Raw genomic sequence first — 16937 nt, forward strand, 5'->3', positions numbered from 1 at the left:
GGCTTTGAAATCAAAGAGCTATACTTGAAGAAAAAGAAAAGACAATTTTTCACTTTTTAAGGGCTTGCTTTGAAAAATCAAAAATAAGGCACCATGTCAAGAAAGTTAAGAATTTTTGCTCAAAATAAAGCACTTTAAGGGCCCTTTGAAATAAAAAGCACTTAAAAGCATTTTCAAGAACCCACAGGAACTCTGAAAAAAAAAAATATAAGAATTTTCAAAACACATTCATTAATGAAATTTGTTGATTCAAACCAGTGCAAAATTTAAACAGTATATAAAAATTATATTTCTTTTTTAATTACTTGTTTCATTTTTAAAAAGTCAAATTTCAATCAAGAATAAATTAATCAATTACAATATCAACCTGAGGGTGGGGATTCAAAATGCAAACCCGGCCAGATCTCACGATTGTTGTAACAGATTCTAAACTTGTTCCATACAGGTTTCCACGGTATTCACCATATTCAACAAATTTCCCTTCACGAATGCCATCTTCCATGACTTCGCGAGAGACAAAATAATATTCTTTTCCTTCTTCTTCCCAATGTTTTGGTAGCCTACTAGTATCTGAGGGCAAAAAGGATATTTTTAGCTTACAAAAATGAAAGCGAGAAAATGTACTATACATATAAATAAATGAATGAATGAGTGTGTTTATCATACAAATCCAATTTACATTGGATCTTTAACTAAATTCAGCACAGAGGTCAGGTTCTTTGATGCTCAGGAATTCACTTAGGGTGGTTTCTCTTGCTAGGTGTGTGTGTGGGTGTGTGTGGGAGGGGGGGTGGACTTATGCTTAAGTAACTCAGTTAAAGTTAATAAATATTTAAAGTAAGAAATATTATGCGTAACAATAAACAATTATACTAAAATAACATATGGTTTTGAAACACTTTTTTTTTATTTAATTTTACATGATATTTAAAATTTACGTATATGATACTGTGCTGGTTTTCTGCGATTTTTACAGGGCAGATGCACAAATATGTAATTTCTTTTACAGAGCACATTTATATGATATTCAAAGAATTGAATGTTTTCCCACTGAAACTTCCTCCATATTCAATACACACTCAAATTTGAGAGAGAGCGATGGAATTAGTGACCGAATCGGCAGAATCAGTATGTGGATGTGCCAAGAGAGATGGATTCATACGAACACAGTTGCGTAATCGAGAATCAATGCCTTTCTTTGAGAACAAAGAAAACTTCCTAAAAACGTCCCAAATTTGATGGTAAAATAACTGTATCAGAGGCTGATTGCAGTATTGTGTCTGTGCATCGGAGTGAAAGTTTGACATATGGTACGTAAACTTTTCGATGTATTGAAATTGTCGTAATTATTTGGTATTTCACTTCTTACAGTAAATTAAGTATGTTTTGTTTCACATATACCATACATTTTACTTATTAAATAAATGAGTTAATTGGTGATAAATGTCTGTAGCCATTAAATAAAAGGTCAGAAGCATATACTTAACTCGAGCATCATCAAGCATTTTTAATTGTTAGAAAGGAATATCTCATGTGTAAGTACATTAGATCCCAAATGTTCAAATCAATATTCAAAAAAAAAAAAAGAAAATTTAATTAATGCAGAACATACTCTACGCACATTGTGTACATTTATCTGGAAATTAATATTGCTGCACTTTTTCAGACAAAATGCTGCAATGTACAAGAAAAACTGAAAAATCGAATTTCAGTTGATTTCACGAAAATGTACAGCTCATTCGCGAACTAAAAAATTTAAAGAAATGTAGTTAATCATAATAAAAACATGTGTGAAGAGTCTTAAAAGGAAGCATTTGAGTGGTATCCGAACAAGGATTTTAAACATTTTATTTTCATAAAAATTTTTGGAAATTGACCATTTTTTACCTTTTGTTCAAACTTTGTAGCTTGTTTCCCGGGAGCTAAAACTTAATATTTTTCAAAAATAATATTAGAAATGAATTTCTAGGGGGCAAACACAGTGCATCCTAGTTGCACAAGTTAATATTCAAAAAAAAAAAAAAAAAAAAAGACACACCCTAATGTAGACAGGACTACTAATTATAATACAGCATCTAATTTGAAAATAAATATACCACACTACATAGTAAGTATGTACACACATCTTACATTTATACACATGGTTGGGAGATTTAATTTCAATGGGCATGCTTATTAATTCACAGCAAAGATATTTTGAACAGTCCAAACATGAGAAGATTTGCTTTTAATTCATATTTGAAAAGAGTTTTTCCTTTTCTTCAAAAGATCAGAAAAGTAAAATAAAAGAGAGGCCTTTAATAAAGATGAAAAAGGTACAATAACTTACGTGGTATTGTTGTTTTATAATGTACAGGATCATAAGAAATTAGCCGCTGCTTTAATTCATTACGGCCAACTCCAGGGGCACCTATATTTAACAAAAATGTATTAAAATCTACTTATTTTGGAAACAAAATTAAACTACACATTATTATATCAGCAGATTTAGTGATTAAAACACTAAAAACATGTTGTTCGGCAACTTTCTCCAAAGAGCAAGTAAAGGTAAGAAAAAAAACCAATGCTCATGTTTATTTCATGATTCATAAATTAATCTTTTTTAAATACTAAACTAAAAACAATAATGATTCACAGGTTATTTTTATATGATGAGATTACCAATTTAATGAATTATTATGCTTTTAGTTGCTTAATAAGCTCTTTTTAGTAGAAAACTAATCTCAATTAAACCTTAAGGACTAAAGGTTTTCCTTAAGTTGAATATTCCATTTGCAAACTATCAAACACAAATAATTTATAAATTATATTTTTTCATGTTGTTGAGCTTTTAATATACTAATTAAAACAAATTAATTATCCAAAAAAAAAGAAAAATCATTGTTTTAAAAAATGAACTGTAATTCTATTTTGAACCATTGCAAATGAAATATATGGGTTGGAAACATCACATTTAAACTGTTATGCTTCCATTTTTGTTCAAGATTAGTTAATTGAAGATTCCATCTACCTAAAGTCATTTGTTATCCAAAGATTCAGAGTTTATTTGACAGAAAATTAAGAATAAAATATCTATTAATATTTATAGGACTGGCCATGGAAATATGCATGCTATTCATAGTACATAACTTTCGATTTTTTGAACTCTTGTTTTTACAATTTTTTTGTGTCCCAAGACGCTCATAAAATTGAGCACAAATTGTAGTCATTCCTGAAAATGTGCAAAGCCTCAACATGTATGTGATCGGATAAATAAAACAAAAGCAAAACCAGCACATCAATTAAAAAGAAAAAAAAAATATCATAGATCAGGTGAAAGTTTTAATTGTACAAAGGATATAACAATAGCTTTGGGATACAATCAACACTTTAACATAGACTTAATGCATTGAAAAGTGAATGAAGTAGATAAATATGTCATAACACCACTTAATGACACCAGTAACAATAATTTAGCTTACAAGAAAAATGAAAATTTTTCATACCAATAAGCACAATGGGCCTATATGTACCAGGAACAGGTTGAAGCAAAGCAACTTCTTCATATACTTGAACATCCTTGAAATCGGGATCTACAGAGAGAATATAAAAATTCTTAAATTGAATCAATTTTTTAAAGTTACTACACAATAACTGCAAACATTGTATCTGTCTCTTGCTATATTGCATAGGCCATTAAACTTTTGGAAATGGAAGGGTACAGTAGACAGGCCAGTCATTTCGAATTTCCTGAGGGGAACAAAGGGAATCATCTACTCAATGCCATAGGTAAATTACACATGCACATTAGGGTGGATCATCCTCCTATGGTAAAAAAAAAGTTTCTGATTTCCATCGGGCAAGGCAAAAAAAAAGGTGCCAAATGACATTTTAAGGTTACATATAAAATTTCATTCGATTAGGAGTTTATTTTCCGCCTCCGGATTGAGTTTGAAAAACCCGTATTTAAGAGGAAAAATGTATTTTCATTAAAAAACTGAATAGGAAAATTTCAAATATATATAACAACTTAAGGTTGTCTATTAATCATTTATTTACAAAAAGGTTCATGATGATCATTCAGTTTCAAAATTAAACATATTCATCTTAAAATAACTTGAAAGTGCTTACTATCTAGTTTTGGCATATGTTTCCATGACACCAGTTGGTTCTTAATTAAAGCTTCTTTTTTTGCACAATGTAGTTGAAACTTAGGTCAATTTTAACTGCCCTTTGACAGGGGTGCTCATCCCTAAAGGGTGATGGCACCCCCCCCCCCCCCAAATGCTTTGAAGTACCCACCAGAACAAAAACCCCTCCTCTCCCAAAAAAGGTCAAAAATCTGTAAAATCAACCCTCTTAAATATTTTAATGCCGCAATCTGCGCCATGAACCCCCCTGTTGAGTTTGCTAAACACTACGAGCTTCTAAAACCCAACGGGCTGCCAAACCACGGATGTGCTGTTTCAAGTCAGTCAGCATTGCAATAAATTAATTTTTAGGACATGCAAAAACACTTTCTTTGGATTACCGGATCTATTTTTCACCTTTTGATAGCAAACCAGATTGAGCATAAACTTTGATGACTTATATTGCAAGAATTATTAAATTTCCAGATGGAGATTCCACTGAAACACAGAAACTTAGAATTTGATTAGAACGAGTTAGCCATAGAACATGGGACATTTTGCTGGGTTTTTATTTCTTGCTAGGGCAGATTTTCGAGCGATTTTGCGCTTCCAACAAAACATGTTTTTCACAATAATTTCTGAAGTGGAGGGGTAAAGTACTACTGAAGAAATAGCTACAGCAGCCCTGTCTGACACTTCGTATCACATGTCCGCGAAAGCAAATTAAAGTTCACAGTATTGCTTGTAGTAGTAAATTCGATATAAGCATTCATAGTTTGAAGCTTGTAAAGGTCCCTTGATCTCATCTTCACTGTTCGTAGAAGAGATGTGATGAAGTAATGATACTAAAACTGTCTTCACTTTCTTCTTGAGGCTGAAGCTGCAATTTCTCTCCCTCTCTCATGTTTCCCCCCCCCCCCCGGATAAATGTGGTTGTTAATATTTTTGCATTTGCAAGATGAAGTGTCAAATAGCAATCCGCTGGCTTGGTAAAATGATTCTGATTATTTTCTTAGTTAATTTCAGATACAATTTCAAAAGACTGCTGCTGCATTTCAAGAGGTAGATTTTTAGCATCTCTTACTCATTTATGCTGCACAGTAAGTAGGAAGCGCTTGACCAAATTCACACATTTCAGATAATTCTAACACCTAAAATGGCAAGTGTGAATTGAAACCAGGTGTAAAATGAAAGTTTGATCACCTGTTACTGTAAACGAAGTAACATTTATCATTATTGCAATCTTACATGGAACTATCATTTTAGGTAAGGAAATCCAATCTTCAAACTCAATCTGGAGGCAAAAAGACTTATCAAAATGGAATAAAATTTCACGCATGTTAGTTTGAGACCATTTAGCACTTTTTTAATCCTCTGCCTCTTAACATTTCTGGGGGGAAAAAATTTTTGACCCACCCTAACGCACATGCTGTGCACAGATACTCTTACCATAAATATGTGCATTGTCTAATTGTTAAATATCAATACTAAACATTAATTATTTTCACAATAAGTGATAAATTAATGAAAAAAGTTCACCTTTTGCTTTCATGGACACATGACTGAAAGCAAAAGGCTTTGTCTTACCAAAATTTTGTCTGCCTACTGTGTATTGCTTTTCATACAAGCAGATAGTTTTGAGTTTTGTACGCAGATACTTTATATTTTTATGTTACTATGCTCAAGGCATATTATATATGAAAAATAATAAAAATTGTGCCTACTGATATGCCCAAACACTGATTTCTCAAAGCCATTAGGGACATTGCCCCTCCTGACCAGGGGCGCCGACTTGGAAAAATTATTGGCGGTGCCGGATGTCACCGGGGTCTAGGAAGTATGTTAAAGCACGGAGCCCCCCCCCCCCGAAAAAAATTCAGATTTTTCTGCCTTGAAAATGACAACTTACATATTTTCTGGTGTGTATAATTTATACAAACAAACATATGTGACAGGGCGTTTTCAAAGTAAAACAATCTAAAAATTGGTACACAAATTTTCTGCTTCAATTAGATCATGTCACTTGCCTTAAGTGAGGGACACTTTTACAGTTCCATTTTGTGGAGAACCGGGCAGTGCCATAGCTAGGCTACGGCACTATACAAGGTAGTGCACTTGACTTGCATGGAAAGGCACTACCAGTGGCACCGATTTATAACAACTATTAGGGGAAGAGTGCCATAACGGGGGCCTTGCCAGGGGAAATTTTCTAAATTTGAGATTAAAAAAATAGTGAGTTTTAAAGTTTTTTAAGCATTTTAGAGTCATATGATCAACATTAGAACCCCAAAAACTCGACTCTCGGTAAATCAACACTGAGAAAATCAACAAGACATATATTTTTTGGCTTTGAAAAAAAAAGAAAAAATGGTATTTTCGTGAAAAGCTAATTTAATTTACAGTAATAATTATAATTTTAGTCTATTAGCAGTGAATATATAGCTTTGAAAAGATTGAAATGATATTTAAATAAATCTAAACTATCATTAAAAGAATTAAGCATAAAAGATTGATGTCGCACTTTGATTACTAAAAGTGAAATAACTAGTTTAAGCTTGCTTTGAATAAGGCCCAGAGTTCATTAAATAAAAATAATGTCTCAAAATTAATGCTTTAATACAGTTAAAAAAGTTAATACACAGATTACTTCATTAACTCTAATAATTAAAGAAAACTATCACGCCTTCCATTAAATATACAAATCAAACCCTGATATATTTTTTCCAGATCAGCAACACTTAGATGAGAGCGCCGCCAGCGAGACTTCACCCGAAGGTTTGCGCACTAGGACAAATTCTATGAGTGCTCTCAGCACCGTAACACTATCCTTATTCACACCACTCGTTTTCAATTAACCTGCTTACTACAGCAATAGTTATTTGTTTTAATTCGTTACTGAATGTATTTTACAATGTAACTATCTTCAAACAAGGAAAGTAAACGAGCTGATGTGTGCCTCACATGACTTCCTTTTACTCCATTTTAATGTCATTTTCCCATTATTGGCAATTTTAATGTGATTCAATAGTTTAATCTCTAAATATTAAAAACGATGGCCAAATTAAAACCAGATAAAAAAAAATCGCCAAATTTTCCGCCAAGTTGGCGACAAAACTTGGCGACCAAAAGACTGGCGATATATCGCCAAGTGTCCGCCAAATTGTAACACCACTTAAGTTTGCATTGATATTAACAATGATTTCCCCCCAAAAAGGTGCAAAAGACCCCCTTAGGAACATCCGAAAGCAACCAAAAGGGGAGGTGCACAACTAGACCCCACTACGAGTCTATGTACCAAATTTCAACTTTCTAGGACATACCATTTTTGAGTTATGCGAGATACATACGCACATACATACAGACGTCTCGAGAAAAGTCGTTGTAATTACCTTGGTGATGGTCAAAATGGATATTTCGCGTGTCTATACATTCTTAGGCACTTTTCCGCATGTGGTCGAATAGAAAAAAAAACTCAACATTCATTTGGGGGTGAGCAAAATGGAAATTAAGGGCGATTTTTGAGTGAAAATTTTTTCGCGAATACAATACTTCCTTTTTTGTAAAAGGAAGTAAAAATACCAACATAATTTTGTTATTTTAGAAACCATAATATGACAAATAATGTTCCTAAATTATTGAGGGGGCTCTGCCCCCCGAAACAAACTATTGAGGGGGCTCGGGCCCCCTCAAGCCCCATGGAGTCGGCGCCACTGCTCCTGACTTATCTAAATGATGAACTTGACAGCAATTGTACCAGAAGCATTTTCTTAAGTCTCTGAAAGCAGAATTTGAAACTTTATAGTTGGTCCTTGGAATAAGTTGCCTCAAAACTTGTACATTATAAAGGTCAGAAGATGTACAGTTTAAAAATTGAGAGCAGCTCATTTTTAACTCAAAGCTAATAAATAAATAATAAGTTACTAATTATATTGTCAATATGTTAGAGCAACAAAAATCGGAATGCAGGGGGTTGTTACTGGGGGGGGGGGGTTAAGTTTTTTTTAAAGCTTGTGGCACCTTATTTAAAAGCAGCAAATCCTTCCAAAAGCAAAAGCAAAAAAAAAAAAAAAAAAACACATACACACATGCAATAAAAACGTGTTAAAATCTATTATTTCAAAGAGAAACATACCAAAGTAATCATGAGAGTTATTTTCACCTTTCTGAAAATGAGCACCATTTTGAAATGCTGAAAGACGCCTATAGAAAAAAAAATCATGAAAACCGAGAAGAGATAGCAATGAAGTGAAAGAACAATTTCAGCATTTTTCTTTGAAAAATATTAACTTACAATTTTAAAAATGTGCAATGCAGCACCTAAAAAATGTACGATTGCATCAAATAAAATGAACTCAAACCATTAGAACTACAAAAATGTGCACCTGCTTAAGCTAAAATCACATTATTATTTTAAAGTATGTGACACCTTGAGTAAATTTCGTAAGTTTTGGGAAGTTGAAAAAGAACAGCTGACAAATGGAAAAGAAGACTGAAAACTATTTTTTTTTTTTTTTTACATTTCAAAGTCATCTTAACCTCTGAACCTTTACTTACATGTTAAAGCTTGAGTGACCAAAGTGAAAAGTTTGGTCACTCAAGTTAACAAAAATAATGCAAGAAGACAGTTAATATACAAAAGAGAATCTACTTGTTTTTGAATAAAGCTAAATTGAAAAATCTAATACTGATCTACTTACAGGAACTAAGCAAATTAACAATTAAAAGAATTACCAAAAAATTTTTAGGCTTTTCTGCTTCATGTTGTTTTAATAGTGGCACTATGAAAGATTTTTATTTATTTATTTATTTATTTATTTAATTTTTTTTTTCACTTTTAAAATTCAGTTGAAGCAACTTTTATTGCTGATGTTGAAAAAAAAAATATGTTTTACATTCCCAATTATGCTTTTCAGTCAATATTACAACAAATGATGAATTAAAAAATATCCTTCAAGCAATATCAATTTTTAAAAAAATGCTCTAAAATTAGTTTCAGTTTAGTAATTATGATTTACTTGAGTTATTGTTACTACAGGATTCATTCACTTCTTAATGCCAAAATTCTATTCTTAGGTACCAAAATAGAAAAAAGGAACAAATTAAAAACAAATCCAATGAAAATTAATGTTAAATTACTTTTTATTGATAGTTAATTTATTTTCTATTCATATAATTATTAGAAATGCAACAATTTTAATTGGTCAGAAAAAAAATATTTTTTGGATGTGTAGTATAAAACTAATGCATAATTTTTTATTTCTGAAATATGTAAAACCCATAAAAGTAGTTAACCAAAGTAAAATGAGTAACGCATCTAATGCTTTAATAATTCAATTGAAATTAATAGAAATGTATCAGTTATGCAATATTTTATTTCTAATAGATTAAATTATCATTTTATAAATAATGGTAAATATCATACTTAAATGCCATTCAAAGTTGTATCTTTTTATATATAATGTATATTTATTAATATAAATAATGAAAGAAACATTAATTTAAAATTGATGCATTATAATAATGTTACAAATTCTGTAAATAGTAATTATTTTTGTGATTAATTTGTTGTAATCTAGCTAAATTAGGTGTTTACTAAATAATCTTAAATCTAAAATTATTGTAGTAACGTAACCTGTAAATAGTTTCCTGTAATGAATATACAGCCCCTATACATTCGGCTGAAGTATACAGTACCCTATTTTTCATTAATAAGGTTTGTGAATGAAAGAAATAAAATAACGGTCTACGATTTTTGAGAAGCATTTGGAATAATCTGGAAACTTTTCGATGTTTATAAAAAGCGTCCCGCATGATAAAACGTCAGTTTCGATTGAGAATTTGTACTGAGAGTGCATTAGCTCTGTTTATTGCGAGGCATTTTGCTGTGTTGTTTTCGTATTTGGAAGTAAATACGTGTGTAACGGTTGAGTTTACGGTGTTGAGTGATATTTGCTTAATTGCTGATGATTAATTTAGCAGTTGTTAACGATCTCTCCTGTACATAGTGCAAATAAAGCTCCTGTGTTTTTATCAAGAACTGTGTCATCCTTTCAAGAAAGTTGGAAGTCGCACCGGAACCTTTAACATTTTGGCGCCCAATGTGGGGCCTCTTCAGGACTTTCTTGGAGTAAGTGTGACTTTGGACATTTTTTCATAAAGACTGTTTGAATTTTGACTTTATTTTTATGGTGATTACTCGCACAATGGATGATCAATTAAAACAACTTCTGGAAGCAATTAATGCTGTGAAAAGTGACTTGACTGAAAGTTTGGGGGCTAATCAAGAACAATTAAAAAATGATATGGCGGCTAATCAAGAACAATTAAAAAATGATATGACGGCTAATCAAGAACAATTAAAAAATGATATGGCCGCTAATCAAGACCAATTAAAAAGTGATTTGACTGCAAGTTTTACAGCAAATCAAGACCAATTAAAAAATGAACTGACTGCAAATCAAGTACAATTGAAAAATGAATTGGCGGCTAATCAAGAACAATTGACAAGTGATTTAACGGTGCTGAAAAATGACCTAGCTTCTAACCAAGAGGAAGTTAAAAACAATCTTACTTCGGTGAAGACTGTGATGGAAAATAAATTTAATGAGATAGAGCATCGAGTTGATGCTATTGAAGGAAAGTTTGAGGAAGTTGAAGGCCAATTCATCGCAGTAGAAAATAAAATCGAAGAGAAATTTGAAGAAAAATTGAGTACCGTTGAAGGTTGATGCAATGCTGTAGAAAATAAATTGGAAGAAGAAGATAGAAAATTTCATCAGCTTAAAGAAGACATCTTTAAAGACCTGGAAAAGAAATTGGTGACGCTTGGAAGTGGTGCTGCTGACATTGTGCATTCGGCTACACGACTGTCAATTAAGCTCGCTGCATTTGACGGCAAATCCTCGTGGCAAGTGTACAAGACCCAGTTCCTGATCGTTTCCAAAGCAAATGGATGGGACTTGGTTACCAAGGTCTGTCATCTTGCAGCATCCCTGAGAGGTGACGCGGCGGACATTCTTCAAACCCTTCCGGACAGCCAGCGCCTGGATTTCGCCGCCATCACATCTGCGTTGGAGCTTTGCTTCGGCGAGAAGTGCCAGAAAGATTTTAGCCGACTCCAGTTAAAGTCCCGTTTCCAGAAAACCGGAGAAACCCTGCAAGAGCTAGCAGCGGACGTCGAGAGACTGTCTCATCTTGCTTTTTGCGACTGTCCTGCAGATGTTCGAGACAACCTGGCACTCAACTACTACATCAACAGGGTTCGAGATCCGGAAATCTAGAAAGCTCTACGGATGGCAGATGTCAAAGACCTGAATTCTGCTGTTGTGTATGCGATGAAGTTAAAGGCTGCCTAGCAAGCAACCCGCAAGGATCGCCATTCAATCCGCGGCGTGAAAACTGATGAGTCTGATCCGGTTTCGTCACGCTTTGCTGAACTTGAAAAGCAAATAAAAGAAATTGCAGGAACCCTCAAAAGGATTTCGGCTCCCAAGGACCAAAATCGACAACCACTTAAGTGCTGGAAATGTGGCGGCGAGGGTCACTTACGAAGAAACTGTGAGGCTTGCCAAGAAACCAGAGGGAAGAGCGCCTCTCCCTCTCAGGTCCAGGAAAACTAAGCCATGGCAATCTCGCGGGGCGGAATTAATAGAAATGTATCAGTTATGCAATATTTTATTTCTAATAGATTAAATTATCACATTTTATAAATAATGGTAAATATCATATTTAAATGCCATTCAAAGTTGCAAATTTTTATATATAATGTATATTAATTAATATAAATAATGAAAGAAACATTAATTTAAAATTGATGCATTATAATACTGTTACAAATTCTGTACATAGTAATTATTTTTGTGATTAATTTGTTGCAATCTAGCTAAATTAGGTGTTTACTAAATTATCTTTCATCTAAAATTATTGTAATAACGTAACCTGTAAATAGTTTCCTGTAATGAATATACAGCCCCTATACATTCGGCTGAAGTATACGGTCCCCTATTTTTTATTGATAAGGTTTGTGAATGAAAGAAATAAAATAATGGTCTACAATTTTCGAGAAGCATTTGGAATATTGTGGAAACTTTTCGATGTTTATAAAAAGCGTCCCGCATGATAAAACGATAAAACGTCAGTTTCGATTGAGAATTTGTACTGAGAGTGCATTAGCTCTGTTTATTGCGAGGTATTTCGCTGTGTTGTTTTCGTATTTAGAAGTAAATACGTGTGTAACCGTTGAGTTTACGGTGTTGAGTGATATTTGCTTAATTGCTGATGATTAATTTAGCAGTTGCTAACGATTTCTCCTGTACATAGTGTAAATGAAGCTCCTGTGTTTTTATCAAGAACTGTGTCGTCCTTTCAAGAAAGTTGGAAGTTGCACCGGAACCTTTAACAATAATAATATAAGAAAATAAACAACAGTGGTTTGAGGAAGCAGTAACTATTTAATGACTCGAGTTTGCACTGATTGAAAATATCGGATACAAATCAAAATATTCGATATATATCAAAATATCAGAAATTTTCGAAAATATCATGATATTTTCGAACCCTTGAAAACCCATTCAGAACAGTACAAACACATTATTGTAATTATAAAAATTATTTGTTGCACTTAGAAAGGGACACTATAAATCTATAAATAACAAAAAAAATTAAAAAAAAAAAAAACCTAGATGAAAGACTTGGTATGTTTGAACTTAGAGAAACAGCATAAAAGGAAATACAAATAAAGAAAACCATTATTTTTAACTGACTTCAAAAAGGAGGCGGTTATCAGTTCATACCGTATGTATGTTTTTTTTTTGTTTGTCTGCTCATAGCGTCTCACCTAGTGAACCGATTTTGATGATTCTTTTTTTAATGGATAGGGGATGGCTCAACTTAGGTCCCATTACTTTGTTTGACCCTATTTGTCCTTTAGAAAAAAAGTTATGGGCAAAAAACAGTAAATTTTATGCAATTTCCCTATTAAATGATTAAAATGATATTGTAGCGAAGTTCACACTTTTCATCCGTGGATAACGGTGGCTCAGTGGTAGAATTTTCGCCTCCCACACGAGCGACTCGGGTTCAAATCCTGACTAGGACAAAGTGAATTTTACTAAAATTTCGTTTCTACTATTTCCCATATTTACTCGAATGTTCTATTAATTTCTGTATCTTTCCAAGTCTGGAAAGTTCCAGCACTTTCTCAAGTTGTATATAAGGAGATGTAACGTTCATTCGTGGTTCTGAATAAAGATCTCGAGTTGAGACTAACAAGTATTAGCTTCATTTGGCTTTCACATTGTCTTCGCTATCTTCATCTACGCGACAATATGAAACTCATTGTTATAAAAGTTTGGTGCCATATAACAGTAACATTAATAGTAATTGTAATGATAATTTTGAATAAAGGCTTTTCTAAAGCAATACAGTGATATAGAGCCGAACTTCTTACTAGGTAATTTCTTACTTTTACTGAAATATCTACATTTACACTAAAAAGAATGAAATAAAAAAATTTTGAAAAAAAAAATAGAACCGACTTCAAAATTGCTCTACAAAGTGAAAAATAATTTTATTCTTTAAACACCATCGATAATACTTTTAAACATAATTTTTGAAGTTGGCGCAAAAACAAAAAGTAAAATCCATTGTAACCATGCTTCGTTCATATTTTTATCAAAAAATCATCCAAAGTTAGGAACGAAACATTTATATCATTACTCAAATATGCTGTCATCAATGCGTAATGCACGTGGTAGTGAAGAAACTGGACCTGGTTAAATTTATACTTGTAGTTGAGTTATGGCTGTGAATGATTTTATCGATCGTTTTTGCGCCAACTTCAAAAATTATGTTTAAAAGTATTATCGATGGTGTTTAAAGAATAAAATTATTTTTCACTTTTTAGAGCAATTTTGAAGTCGGTTCTATTTTTTTTTTCAAAATTTTTTTTTGTCATTTGAAAATTCATTTGTTCGCAGATTGAAATCTTTCTTTTCTTTAGCTTTTTCAAATAAAGCATTTCTAACCTTTTCTGGAGGGTTGGACTAGGTATGATTCCGATTCTTGTATCATTATCGAAATGCGCTTGCCACCAATCTGGATCTTGTCGACTCACTATGTGCAATATGTCTCCCCTTATGTAAGCGAGACCAGAATCAGGCTTGGGATTTAGAGAGTCCAGCATAGGATCATAACAAAAATTAGCACGCACTATATCCGAAGGAGCATGCTTGGGTGGCACACCAGGTATCAGCTTGAAGGTAATTGTACCTTCCCGACATTGCTGCAAATGAGAAGAGCAAAATATAGTCCTGGGGAACTAAGTTATTCTAGTGAAAAATTACTTTTCTTTTGTTTATAGTATGAAACAGTTAGCAAAATAAAAATATCTTACCTCCTAAAAGATGAGTTAAGATCCATAATTCATGAAAAAGAAAATAGAGAAAAAAATAAATTAATTAAGGTAACACAAAGTATAAATGTAAATACATTTTTAAACATTTAACTCACAAAACATAAACAATATGAGTCAGGTACAAATCAAAGCTAAAACATTCAATCAGAAAAAAGATAAAACATGACAGAAAGGGCTTGACAGTCTCTTTCTACATACATATGGAATAGACCCCTTGTTTTACGCAGAGGTTACATTCCACAAAAATGCTGCGTAAATCAAGACTTAATATTAGTGTTAAAATATGGGTTAGGTCCCATAGAAAAATGTTTAATTTGTTTGTTGTGTAATTATTTCAGTACATATGAACGCACGTGCATAAAGGAAACATCAGTGAACATACCAATGATATATAAATATATTTGCGGTGCAACATGGATGGAAAAACATTCATGTCCAAAATCTAAAATATCGATGATATCTATATATTGACCAAAAACATCTATGTTTTGAAACATCAATGTCTAAAATCTAAAACATCAATGGTATTGATATATCGATCAAAAACATCGATGTTCTGAAACATAGAACTTTTTAATGCATGCTGTACATAATAAACTCTAAAAAATATTTGGATGCTAGAACTACGTTCACAGTAATCAATTTATTAATAAGATATTTGAACTGACAAAGAAAATTTAATAATAATAAAGATGGCTACTTATTAATTAAATATTTCTTTTGACAGTGAATTGTAAAAAAGGATCGTCAATGTTTCTGCAATATAAGTCTACTTCTATAGAAACAACTAACATTAGAAAATTCTTTTCAATATGATAAATCTTCAATAATTAATTAATTATAAAGCTTTCATCATAACTGTAAACACATTCATTCTTTAAAGATACTTTTGGATCAAATATAAAACATTGATATCGAAAAACATTGATGTTTCAAAAACATATATATCAATGTCGCACCACTAATATATATTGCATACATAAATTGAAAGGGGCACATCTCAAAATTGATCATTATTATAGATGTGCCCTTTTCATTTTAATCCTGTGCAATATGTTTCTCATTCAAAAGAAACTTACTGTTTTGAAAAATAACTAGTTATGATAGTCATTGATTATTTTCAGCTGCGGTTCTTTGTAGGACACTAATGTATCCATGATTTCTTGTTTTTAGAAGTCTCTTCATGACTAGATTCCCCTTCACTAATAAATGAGACAGATAATTTGCATTGACAAGCAACTTTTCAAAAGATTTAATGCGAAAGTTCTTGGTTATATGTCTTCAATGTCATTAACTTTTACTCTCTTTTGTCATTTCAAAGAATTGTGAGAGTCTAAGAGCTCATCAATGTCATCTCTTTGAAGGTCGTCCAGCTATTATTTATTTTTTTGCGATGCCAACACCGCATATGATTGAATCTCATTCGCATGAAACGAAACAAAAGTGCCAAATCTTAAACTGTAAAAAATAAAAACTGAAAAAATTCTCTTGAGAAAAATGAGATTACTGGGTATATAATAAACAGCAGTGCAACTCGATGGGAACAAGGGCATCAATTTTTATACAAAACACCCTATAAAGACCCCAAATTTGTTACATCATGTTTCATTGCATGAACTTTAGAAAGAACACGGACTCTTCCTTTATATAATGCCATTACTTTGAAGATTTCCAGATGCAATATTTATTTTTTTATTTTTGCTGAGTAATGGACCTATCTCATAAGATACAATCATTACTGTGTCATAAAATATTATTTGAGTATTGTTTTTTGAAATCTTCAAAATTTAACTGCATTATGTGGAATTAGAATCCGTGTTCTAGACAGGGTTGTTTAGCTCAAAAAGAATTAAAGTTTTTATTTTTACATAATCTAATATCAAATACCAAAAATAATCAAAAAACTTCAGAAGCAAAAAGTTTTTTAAATGGATAATCATACCAGAATTGCAAGAATATCTAATGGGCTTTTGCCTTTTACTCTAACTCCATTTACTTCTCTAAGTTCATCGCCTACATTTATAAGGCCTAGAAGAAACAAAAGCTCATTAAAAGTTGTAAAGTGACAGCTGTAAACTTGCTATTAATACCATACACAGACTCACCACTGCGGTCTGCTACACTTCCTCTGACTATTCGAGATACAACCACGGCATCAGATGCTTCATCGATTTTTATAGTGGCACCCTAAACAGATAAATAATTACTGTTATGGTAATGAAATACATATCCTTACATATGTGAAGTGCATCCAATAGCACTCTGCATGTATACATAAAATAAAACAATTGCATAATTATCAAACAGCAAAATATTATTACAGCAAAAAAGAGTATTTTAAAATTATGTTTTTATGAGTTCATTTTGATACAGTAAACAAAAATATTTTTTTAACAATCCTATAAAATGAAACA

General features: G+C 32.1%; 1 protein-coding gene across 1 annotated transcript in view; it reads right to left on the reverse strand.

The window, feature by feature from the left end:
* The window catches only part of LOC129226156 (MAGUK p55 subfamily member 7-like), a 48545-nt gene that overhangs the window by 7878 nt on the left and 23730 nt on the right, over positions 1-16937 (reverse strand). Inside the window, exons 6-13 of the mRNA XM_054860756.1 lie at positions 16629-16710; positions 16466-16551; positions 14503-14505; positions 14135-14391; positions 8242-8309; positions 3486-3572; positions 2330-2410; positions 368-570 (exon numbers count right to left, since the gene is read on the reverse strand). Coding sequence (XP_054716731.1) covers positions 368-570; positions 2330-2410; positions 3486-3572; positions 8242-8309; positions 14135-14391; positions 14503-14505; positions 16466-16551; positions 16629-16710 — 867 coding nt within the window. The remainder of the gene's footprint in view (positions 1-367; positions 571-2329; positions 2411-3485; positions 3573-8241; positions 8310-14134; positions 14392-14502; positions 14506-16465; positions 16552-16628; positions 16711-16937) is intronic.

Source organism: Uloborus diversus, chromosome 7 (assembly GCF_026930045.1).
Source record: "Uloborus diversus isolate 005 chromosome 7, Udiv.v.3.1, whole genome shotgun sequence".
In the NCBI taxonomy this organism is placed as follows: Eukaryota; Metazoa; Arthropoda; class Arachnida; order Araneae; family Uloboridae; genus Uloborus; species Uloborus diversus.